The 11,749-nt window shown below is 40.1% G+C and overlaps 1 protein-coding gene across 5 annotated transcripts in view; it reads right to left on the bottom strand.

Moving 5' to 3' along the window:
• Nucleotides 1-861: 861 nt before the first annotated feature.
• Nucleotides 862-11,749, bottom strand: part of DAP3 (death associated protein 3) — a 37,604-nt gene continuing 26,716 nt past the window's right edge. For all 5 annotated transcript variants that reach the window (XM_076000211.1, XM_076000213.1, XM_076000210.1 and 2 more), the window contains 9 exons: nucleotides 10,914-11,022; nucleotides 10,683-10,775; nucleotides 9,116-9,246; nucleotides 7,378-7,458; nucleotides 7,140-7,298; nucleotides 5,998-6,057; nucleotides 4,767-4,856; nucleotides 2,237-2,354; nucleotides 862-1,237 (listed from right to left, as the gene is read on the bottom strand). In XM_076000211.1, the coding sequence (XP_075856326.1) occupies nucleotides 1,152-1,237; nucleotides 2,237-2,354; nucleotides 4,767-4,856; nucleotides 5,998-6,057; nucleotides 7,140-7,298; nucleotides 7,378-7,458; nucleotides 9,116-9,246; nucleotides 10,683-10,775; nucleotides 10,914-11,022 (927 nt within the window). In that variant the 3' untranslated portion in view covers nucleotides 862-1,151. The remainder of the gene's footprint in view (nucleotides 1,238-2,236; nucleotides 2,355-4,766; nucleotides 4,857-5,997; nucleotides 6,058-7,139; nucleotides 7,299-7,377; nucleotides 7,459-9,115; nucleotides 9,247-10,682; nucleotides 10,776-10,913; nucleotides 11,023-11,749) is intronic.

Raw genomic sequence — 11,749 nt, 5'->3', positions numbered from 1 at the left:
TTGTTACAGGAATTTAACCTTTCCAGTTGGAGCTGGTTAAACGTCTCTGTAAAGGTGCTGTCTGCATCTGATGCTATAGTACTGGGCTAGTTAAATCAACACATTGTAAAGCTACCACTGTGGTTGACTGGGGGTTGGTTCAGGCATGGAAGTTCTATCCCTGATAGGAAATTCTTCAAATAAAGCACCATAACATCCAAGTTATAAAGACAGCCATCTACTGTTAATGGGTACCTACTATATGTCAGGTACTTTACATATGTGATTTAATTCTTGCAAAAGCCCTGCAAGTTTAGCATTATCACCACCATTAGGTAAGGTGAAATTAGAGAAGGAAATAGGCTAAAACAGACAACTAATAAGTGATGGAGCTGGAAATCAAAATTCTGACTCTTCAAACTATACCAACAACCTGGATATGGTAAGAGGATTAAATTATCTGAGGTCACTATTTTCTCAATTATCCCATAGTTCTACATAGATAGAACTCTGTATGCATTAAAGATAAATTAATTCATTATATATAATGCATGCTGAAAGGGTTTAGTGCTTAATTCTCTTAGAAACCTGTAGAAAGGGGCTGTACCATACAAAGCTGCCAGAAACAGCTAGAGTTTCAGTTAAGGTTCCCAGGGATCATCAAAGGATAAAAGTATAAATAGAAAGTGAGTGTTAAGTGTCTGAGAGGGAGAAGTAGAGCTGTGAATCTCAACCTGCTGAACTGAATAAAGTCTAGGAAACAGAACCACTGGAAATTTTTGTAGAATTGAGTCTCTTCAGATCCCCAACAAGCAGAATACTAGAGAAATTCAACTGGGCCAATGTGAAGGCTCTTTCCATATTATAAATCTAACACAACACTTTAAGAAATATATTTAATTTTTTTAAGGAAAAGATCTATGATTATCTTAAATGTGAAAATCACATCCAATAAACCAGTATTAGTTTCAGGAAGAAGAGGACATCTGATTGCCACATGTTCACAGTCATTTCTCAAGGAACTCATTTCGATGAAGGTCCAGAGCCAACTGCAGTCTTGTCCAATCCCCTAAGCAGAGGGCCTGCCTGCTCTTCCTGTGTAGTGATTCCATCTGGCTGGGTCCAGCTTAAAGGAAATGTCCATGTTCTTCCATGCATATTGTGACTGTGGCTTAGAGGTAGGCACAGAGCCGCTCCAGCTGCCAAGGGTTTGCATTACTTAGGAACAGTAGCTCCTTTTTCCCGTCTTCTGTATGAGCTAAAATGGAGTCAAACACAGATAAGTAGCAGTTTCCTCCTGCTGCATTGTGTTCACCAGAAAATTCTGTGGTCAGAGGCTACCTTATCCAGATTATGTTCTGATGTAATTAGCATCTCCTAAGAGATCGTATTTCTAAATCCTTTATCCCTATAAGGTATTCTTTTTCTATGCATAATTTCTCTTGTCTCTATTCTTCTATTTCCTTTGTCTCTATTCCTCTAATCCGGCATCTCTCTCTCCCTCAATTCCAAGAGTATCTTGTGGACTTTAGGACTTTGTCAAATCTCCCAACTCCCTTAGAAATCTGTCCATGGTGCCTCCCAATCTACCATGCTGGCTGCAGCTGCTATGTTTATATTCTTCCCTCTACTCCTGTAAGAACCTATTCCAATTACTATTAACTCTTTACTGTCTAGTGATAGAGTGGTCTTTACTTTTCTTCTACATCCCCTCTCCTGTCCACAGGTGAGGGCAAGGGTAAATAAACAGCTGGAATGCTTTCTGTCAAAGTGGATCAAATATGGAGTTAAGAATTAATTTTTGTATATATACTAGGTCAGGTAGGGCAAAGGTTTAGTTTGGTGCTGGTGTAGCCTCTCACATAGTAGAATTATTCTGTGGGTCTCCTAGCACGTGAATCTATCAGCTGAAGTTTGTTGAATGAATAAATGCAATAAAGAGAGTGCGACAGCAACCCAAACACCTGGAAACTCTGCCCAATGGCTGAACTTGGCTTTGCTTCCTTCTTTAGCATGAACATTTTACTCTGGACTAAGATGAGAAATTTAGGGAGAATATAAACTCTTTTGTAAATTAAACCTTAATCACCTCCCAACCACCTTTCTGTATTATCTTATCAGCCAGAAATAAGTCAAGATAAAGGAAAAAAGATGAAATACTATAGGCTATTGCTGAGGGAAGAAGAGATCAAGCCTCTGATACAGTGGGATTCTACTGTGAGCACAAAGCCCTGATAGGAAAAATTAAACAACTGACCTTTTTCATGTTGAAGCCAATTGTTCTCCAAGTAATACTGAAGACAGCTTTCAAATTCCTTTGGGGTATAGTTGGAAACTAGCATGGGGATAAAGGGATCCAGGGCATCAAACCCTTCCTGGAGAAGAAAAAGGATGAAGACACAGTATTAGTTACAGAACAAATCAGCAGAGGGAGAAATTCTACTTAAGCATTTTGAGGGCAAGGTCTTTGTTTCTCTCTTTTTCTTCTTCTTTTTTTTTTTTTTAGAGACAAGGTCTTACTCTGCTATCTGGGCTGCTGCAGTGCAGTGGTGTGATCACTGCAGCCTCAAACTCTGGGCTCAGGTAATCCTCCTGCCTCAGCCTCTCGAGTAGCTAGGACTACAGGCGCACATCATCACGCCCAGCTAATTTTTTAAAGTTTTTGTAGACAGGAGGCCACAAGCCTCCTGGCCACAAGCAAGCCTCCTACCTCAGCCTCCCAAAGTGCTGGGATTACAGGCATGAGCTACCACACCTGGCCTGTGTACATGAATATTACATGCATATATTTACTAGCTCTAAGAAATGAACCCCCAGTAGCAATGAGTATACCTAGCTCTCAGGTCTTGGTTTCTTTTCTTTTTTTTTTTTTTTTGAGACAGAGTCTCACTCTCTTGCCTGGGCTAGAGTGCCGTGGCGTCAGCATAGTTCACAGCAACCTCAAACTCCTGGGCTCAAGCCTCAGCCGCCCGAGTAGCTGGGACTACAGGCACGCGCCACCATGCCTGGCTAATTTTTTTTCTGTTTTTAGTTGTTTGGCTAATTTCTTTTTATTTATAGTAGAGGCGGGATCTTGCCCTTGCTCAGGCTGGTCTCGAACTCCTGAGATCAAGCAATTCTTCCGCTTCGGCATATATATATATATTATTATATATAGGTGTGAGCCAACATGCCCGGCCAGGTCTTGGTTTCTAACTACCATTCTCCTCTAAAACAAACTAAGGATCTTTGGAGAAATGGCTGACCCCAAGGTTGGGGTATGGAAAGTACAAAATGAGTTTAGAAAATATTATGTCAGAAAGTAAAGAAGTGCTAAAAGAATGATGGGGACATGTCAAAAGGATATAGAAGCCAGCTTGAAGGAGCTTCCAATGGCCAAATCTGGGATAATTTGAACATCAAAATAAAAAATGACAGTAGGCTTGGTGGTGGTTCACATCTGTAATCCCGGCACTTTCGGAGGCCACGGTGGGAGGATTATTTGAGGCCAGGAGTTCAAGACCAGCCTGAGCAACATAGTGAGACCTTATCTCTAAAAAAATAATTTGCTAGGCATAGTGGTGTGCACCTGTAGTCCTAGCTATTCAGGAGTCTCAGGCAGGAGGATTGCTTGAACCCAGGAATTGGAGACTACAGGGAGCTATGATCTTGCCACTGCATTCCAGCCTGGGTAACAGAGTGAGATCCTGTCTCAACAACAACAAAAAGATAGAAGTTTAGAACCCATTATATAAGAATCCACAAGTCCACACTGAAAGAAACAAATAATATAACAGATACTAAAATTAGTAGGTGGAAGTTTGAGAAGTAACAAGATCATTACGTAGTCTCACAGTATATATCAACAAGATACTTATTAATTACAAAGGGAAAATAGTAACATTACTTAGGAGAAACCAGATGGATACCATCTCAACTGTTAGAATTAACATCACCAGTAATGGGAGAAATAGATTTCAAGTGCCTTTGGATATGATACATTCACTAAGATACACCATCACTTCTAATATCACTTCTACTCAGGAGGAAACATCAGATCTCATAAAATGAATGACCTACAAAATAACTGACAGATACTTTTTAAAAAATATAAATATTAAGGTCATTAAAGACAAAGACTGAGGAACTATCTCAGATTAAAGGAAACCAAATAGATATTACAACTTAATTTAACACATTATCCAGAACTTTCTTTTTCTATGAAGGATATTGGGAAAACTGGCTAAATAAGAGTAAGCTCCACAGATTAGGTAAAAGTATTATATCAATGTCAATTTTCTGATTTTGATAATTGTGCTATGGTTATATAATTTTGGGAAAAAATGTGGAAAGAGAGGGGAATGATACAGCAAACATGATAAAGTTTACATTTTATTTTATTTATTTATTTATTTTTCTTTTTTGAGACAGAGTCTCACTCTGTTACCTGGGTTGGAGTACCATGGCATCAGCCTAGCTCATAGCATCCTCAAACTCCTGGGCTCAAGCCTTTTTTTCTATATATTTTTAGTTGGCCAATTAATTTCTTTCTATTTTTAGTAGAGACGGGGTCTTGCTCAGGCTGGTTTTGAACTCCTGACCTTGAGCCTGCCTCAGCCTCCCAGAGTGCTAGGATTACAGGTGTGAGCCATTGCACCCATTCCAAGTTTACATTTTAGAAATCTGGATGAAGGGCATAGAAGAATATGAGTTTTCTCTCAGTCTGAAATCATGTAAAAATAAATAAATCAATAAAAAGATTTATCTTTAGAATAACTAAGTGGAAATAAATTTTCCTATAACTTGACCTTTCCCAGCAACTCCTGGGGCAGATAGGCTCTCCGGGGCTTAAAGACAGACCCAGTCTGGCTCAAAGTCAACACAATGGCACCTCCATGCTGAAAGAAAAGAGAAAATGCTGAATAAGAAAAAGTTAAAAAAGAGAAAAATGCAATGTAATCATCTACAGATTTTTTTTCCATATAATATAGTGGCAGTATGGTCTGACACAGATAAATGTCAACTAAATTGGTTATTAGTTCTAGATTTGGCTCTGACAATAAACTGCTGCATGATCTTAGGTTTATCAACATATTTTTGGGTCTTAAACTCTTTTCCACAGATGGTAAAGAAAATACAAAAACACTTTAAATAATTGCAAACAAAAGAAAATTAGGCTAATATTTAAATAAAATGGTTTTGAATAAGGTTACTCTAGTCAAGTGGAAAGATTAGAAACAAAATACATAGATTTTAACACATTAACTGCCAAGTGAGTTGTATTTAACTCACGATAGTTTTGAGCCTGAGGCCTCATGAAGCATATGTAACTCACACCTCTCTTCACCTTGGGAACCGCCAGAACCATTTTTCAAGTTGCATATAACTCACGCATAGAAAATAATAAAAAATAAGATTTTCATTAGATTAGAAAAGATTGTTTTGTTTTTGAAGTTTTTATTCTATTTTTGTAATAAAACATCGTGGCCCAAAGGAAAAAATTATTTTTCTAGTGTGGCAGTCAATGTGCTAATCCAGACCTTATTCCTAACGTGGTACAGTTATGGAATTAAATAAAAGAACTTTCTGTCCATAAAATTAGAGAATGGAAAGTATTAGCAGTGAAGTAGTAGAATATGTCATATTTTATTTTATTTTTTTTGAGACAGAGTGTCACTCTATTGTCCAGGCTAGAGTGCCATGGCGTCAGCCTAGCTCACAGCAACTCCTGGGCTCAAGCAATCCTCCTGCCTCAGCCTCCCGAGTAGCTGGGACTACAGGCATGTGCCACCATGCCCAATTAATTTTATATATATATATATATTTCATTTGGCCAATTAATTTCTTTCTATTTTTAAGTAGAGATGGGGTCTCGCTCTTGCTCAGGCTGGTCTCGAACTCTTGAGCTCCAACAATCTGCCCATCTCGGCCTCCCAGAGTGCTAGGATTACAGGCATGAGCCACCGCGCCCGGCCTAGAATATGTTTTAAACATAAACACATTTCTTTCTGAAGTGCGTTAGGCACCATGTGCACTTACCCAGTCATTTTTCACCATTTTCCTCAGGTTATGAATAAGTGCTAATTCCTCTGGGGCAATCTGCACATTGGTCAATGAAAGAGAAGAGATCATTACTTGCTCTTCCTGGATGCTCTCCTGAGACAACTAATTGACAACAACAACAAAAATCCTCAACTATTACATAATGATGGTACCTGAAGGTATACTGGATAAGCCACATAGTTGTTGGCTCTAGAACTTCCATGCTTCTGGAGATTAACAACAGTCACCAAGAGAGAAAACACCCACTTCCCTAAACAACCCCCCTTCCTTGGTGCTTCTTATCTTTTCTGCTGAGACCAAACAGCCTCATTTTGAAATGAGAATAGAAAGAACACACTACGAAAGAAAGAAAACATAGCTTCTGCTGTTAGGCTCTTTCCACAACACTCTCGCTTAGTTTTCAATGAATGGTTTTCAATGAATTTCTTGGCATGAAAGCATTGCTTTCTTCTTCTGATTCCATTTCACAGTCTATCTTTAGCTGGGACTACAGGCATGTGCCACCATGCCCGGCTAATTTTTTCTATATATTTTAAGTTGGCCAGCTAATTTCTATTTATAGTAGAGACGGAGTCTTGCTCTTCCTAAGGCTGGTCTCGAACTCCTGACCTCAAGGGATCCTGTTGCCTTGGCCTCCCAGAGTGCTAGGATTATAGGTGTCAGCCACCACGTCCAGACTATATATATATATTTTGAGACAGGGTCAAACTCTGTTGCCTGGGCTAGAGTGCAGTGGCATGATCATAGCTCACTGCAACCTCAAACTCCCAGGCTCAAGTTATCCTCCTGGTTCAGCCTTCCAAGTAGTTAGGACTACAGGTACACACCATCATGCCTGGCTAATTTTTAAAAAATTGTTTGTAGAGATGAAGTCATGCTGTGTTGCCCAGGCTGGTCTTGAACTCTTGGGCTCAAGCAATCCTCCCGCCTTGGCCTCCTAAAGTGCTAAGATTATAGGTGTGAGCCAGTGTACCCACCCTCTATTTTCACTGTATATCTTAATTCAAATACTTCTAGGACAAGATAATATATTGGGCTACAAGGCTAAGACCCAGCCTCTGTACACGATAGAAGCAGAAATTAGGGAAATTAGTAATAGAGAAACCCAGTTTTCCTACCAGGCTTTTATCTTCTCTTTTCAGAGTTGTCCTTCCCCACAGAGCATTGACTCCATCCACAGCTACCAGCAGACGAAAAATTCCCAAAGAACTTTGTCTCTTTAGCTCTTTCAGCACAATCCCAACTGCATCTGTGGCATTTTTCACCCGTGTTATACCCTGTTGGGAGAGAGAGTGGTTTACAATGTTGTAGGAGGTCTTCTCAGATTATGACATAGTATACATTCTTTTCTTTTACCTGCTCAACTACTTCTCCCAGAGGACTGCCTTTCTCAGTGCTTTCTCTCTTATTCCATACATACTTCTCTTGAACTTTTATCTAAAAACAAGCAAAATAAAAACCAAAAAAGGGTTACTTTGCCTAAGGGTAAACCCATCCCTTGAGAAGGTTGGAGGGTAAGGTTAATAGAAGTCAGTTTTAATCTATTTTCAGGTCCTATAAGAGACCTCAGTATGGAAGTGAATGCTTTCTAATCCATTTCTGTCTGGAGCTTTGAAAAAAAAAATACATAAGGGATTATGACTAAAAAGGTCCAGAATGAAGCTTTGGCACCTGCTTTTTCTCTTCTCTCTCTCTTTTTTTTTTTTAAAGAGACAGGGTCTTGCCCTGTCATGCAGGCTAGATAAGAGTACAGTGGTACCTATAGCTCACTGCAGCCTCAAATTCCTGGGTTCAAATGATTCTCTAGCCTCAGGCTCCGGAGTAGCTGGAACCATAGGCATGTACCACTGTGCCTGGCTAATTAAGAAAAAAATTTTTTAGGCCAGTCATGGTGGCTCATGCCTATAATCCTAGCACTCTGGGAGGCCAAGGCGGGCGGATTGCTCAAGGTCAGGAGTTCAAAACCAGCCTGAGCAAGAGCAAGACCCCGTCTCTACTATAAATAGAAAGAAATTAATTGGCCAGCTAATATATGTAGAAAAAATTAGCCAGGCATGGTGGCGCATGCCTATAGTCCCAGCTACCTGGGAGGCTGAGGCAGTAGGATTGCTTGAGCCAGGAGTTTGAGGTTGCTGTGAGCTAGGCTGACGCCACAGCACTTACTCTAGCCTGGGCAACAAAACAAGACTCTGTTTCAAAAAAAAAAAAAAAAATTTATGGGTCTTTTTAACAAGACCCATAACAGGGTCTTGTTATGTTGCCCAGGCTGGTCAAGTTCTGGCCTCAAGCAAGTCCTCAGCCACTCCAGTAGCTGGGATCACAGGTGTGAGCTACCATGTCTAGCTTGGCATCTGTATTTTTAATAAGCTCTTAGGTGACTCAACTTTGTTTTTTTCTGAGACAGAGTCTTGCTGTTGCCCAGGCTAGAGTGCCAGGCGTCAGCCTAGCTCATACCAACCTCAAACTCCTGGGCTCAAGTGATCCTCCTGCCTCAGCCTCCCAAGTAGCTGGGACTACAGGCATGTGCCGCCATGCCTAGCTAATTTTTTCTATATATTTTTAGTTGGCCAATTAATTTCTTTCTATTTTTAGTAGAGATTGGGTCTTGTTCTTGTTCAGGTTGGTTCTGAACTCCTAACCTTGAGCAATCCTCCTGCCTCGGCCTCCCAGAGTGCTAGGATTACAGTCTTGAGCCACCATGCCTGGCCGGTGACTCCACTTTGTACCCAGCATTAAAAACCCCTGGTCTAGAGATCTAAGAATCACTGGAGTAAAGAGCAATTTTACCAGTACATTTCTGTACTGAAAAAGTACAGAAAAAGATCTTATCTGGAGAAAACCATGTAGTTTGAAATCTGCTTGTGAAGGATTTGCAGCTGTAGCTTGAAAAGTCAATGAATCAATCTGGATTTCACTTTGCTACCAACAAAATGAGCAGTTTTCTGTTTGAGCAACATGTATGAAAAAATACAAAATTATATAGTTACTCCAAACTACAATATCAGTTCTCCACAGTCTACCAGTACGCAAAGTACAAAGAAGACAAAACTCATATAAAGACTATTCAGTATCAAACTTCCGGGGGTCTAGTTACCTGGCTGAGGAAGCGTTCATTTGTAGTTTTGAAATTCTTTAGCCAGGCTGAAGCCTCTATAGGTTGATCAAAACGCTCTTTGTTGTAGGTGGACTGTAGAAGATCCTGACAATTTTTCACCCAAAGATGAGCTAAAAAAAAAAAAAAGGGAACAAGAAAATAAACTAGAGCAGGACCTGACTATTTTCTTTTTTTTTTTTTTTTGAGACAGAGTCTCACTTTGTTGCCCAGGCTTGAGTGAGTGCCATGGCATCAGCCTAGCTCACGGCAACCTCAAACTCCTGGGCTCAAGTGATCCTCCTGCCTCAGCCTCCCAAGTAGCTGGGACTACAGGCACGCGCCACCATGCCCGGCCAATTTTTTCTATATATATTAGTTGGCCAATTAATTTCTTTCTATTTTTAGTAGAGACGGGGTCTCACTCTTGCTCAGGCTGGTTTCGAACTCCCGACCTCAAGCAATCCGCCTGCCTTGGCCTCCCAGAGAGCTAGGATTACAGGCGTGAGCCACCGTGCCCGGCCAGGACCTGACTATTTTCAACTTGAAAACTCTATGCCTCTTTAATTATGAGAGATGACTTTAGTTTCCCATACATATTTCTTAAAGCTTTTTTGCTTCAGGGGTTTATTTTTTTGTCTGGTCTACCTTAGACTAAATATTATCATTAGAATCAATACATATGGCATACCAAGTGGATTAAATATCCCTTCAGCTTACTGGCAGTTTTTAAAGCTATGTCAGAAAATGCGGCTGTATAAAACATTGAACAAGAAAGGAATATATACAAAGTGTGAGGGTTTAAGTTTTTTTTTTTTTTTTTTGAGACAGAGTCTCACTTTGTTGCCCAGGCTAGAGTGAGTGCCGTGGCGTCAGCCTAGCTCACAGCAACCTCAAACTCCTGGGCTTAAGCAATCCTCCTGCCTCAGCCTCCCGAGTAGCTGGGACTACAGGAACGTGCCACCATGCCCGGCTAATTTTTTTATATATATATATTAGTTGGCCAATTAATTTCTTTCTATTTTTTATAGTAGAGACGGGGTCTCACTCAGGCTGGTTTTGAACTTCTGACCTTGAGCAATCCGCCCGCCTCAGCCTCCCAGAGTGCTAGGATTACAAGCGTGAGCCACCGAGCCCGGCCGAGGGTTTAAGTTTTTAAGATCTATACTGACAGCTCTAAAATGTTGATAAGTAGTAAAATTCTCTATAGGTACTCAAAATTGTTAACTGATGCCAAAAAAAAAAAAAAAAAAAAACTCCCTGTGGTGACATCTAACGAAGGAATTTATGCTCTTGGGCACTGAATATCAAAGTAAGGACTACTTGGTATGCAAAGGCTTCAGGAAGCTTTTAGTTAGATTTCCTCTTGTCACCTTTACTTCACTTTATAACCTGGTTGGCACTAATATGATGAAGAAATCATGAAGAACTAGCTCAGACTGCTCTGCATGTAGAGCAAAGGCTTTTCCTTTAGCCATCAGAGGCCTGTCAGAAAATTAAAGCCACAGGACTACCACAGTAACAAGGTAACTAAAACTGACACAGAGAACAAAAGATAGGAAATTCTTACCATCAGGAATATGTAGTATCAGCCAGTCCTGTTTTGCACAGAAATGAATAACATGGCAAAGACTAAGGGTTTTTCCTGTTCCCTTCTCTCCATCTAAAGTACTTGTCGTTAAGGAAAACATCACCAGAAAGAGACACTTTTATTGTCAAGTACTCTTGCATTTCTTCTTTTCCCTCATTTCAGAGGAGAAGGCATTGCCTCAAGAGGGCTCAGGTGGGCAGGAAAGGATACAGACAAGATATCGTACAGCTGGATAAGCAAAATTGGTGTTTTTTAGGTAATGTAGAAGCTCAAGGGCTGGTTTCCTTACCATGAGGCAAGCTTCACCAAACGTCTTCACCTGACAAAACAGGGAAGAAAGGAAGGAGAGGGTGAGGTGTGGAACTTCTAACCAGTTTTTGGTGTACACATTGAGCCTAATACAGCAACCAAGAGCAATAGGTTGTGTGTCTTTAAACTGAAATGCATTATTCTAGTAACATAATAGTTAGCTTTTGATTACTCCTGTTAATGAAGTATAGGTATTATATCAGTTAATTGAAATTTATAAATAATCTAGATATCTCATAACTACAAATACCACTTAGGGTCAATGTAAATTTGAAAAGCATGTCAGATGTTCAATAAAGTATCTGATACATGGTAAGTATTCATTATTTATTTATTTATTTTTAATTATTTATTTTGAGACACAGTCGTGCTCTGTTGCCCAGGCTACAGTGTAGTGGCATCATCGTAGCTCACAACAACCTCAAACTTCTGAGCTCATGAGATCCTCCTATAGTAGCCTCCTGAGTAGCTGAGACTATAGGCGCATGCCACAACGCCCAGCTAATTTTTAAAATTTTTTTGTAGAGACAGGCTCTTGCTTTTGGTTAAGCTGGTCTCGAACTCTTGGTCTCAAGCAACCCTACTGCCTGGGCCTCCCAAAATGCTAGGATTACAGGCATGAGCCACTGTTCCTGGCCTTAAAATTTATTTTTGGTTATTTCTTATTACTATAACATCTAGACTTCTGTAGAACTACATACCTGGCAGCTCAGGAGCAGGTTTGACCAGCCACCCCA

This window comes from Microcebus murinus, chromosome 2 (assembly GCF_040939455.1).
Source record: "Microcebus murinus isolate Inina chromosome 2, M.murinus_Inina_mat1.0, whole genome shotgun sequence".
In the NCBI taxonomy this organism is placed as follows: domain Eukaryota; kingdom Metazoa; phylum Chordata; class Mammalia; order Primates; family Cheirogaleidae; genus Microcebus; species Microcebus murinus.
This window is presented reverse-complemented; position numbering and strand designations above follow the sequence as displayed.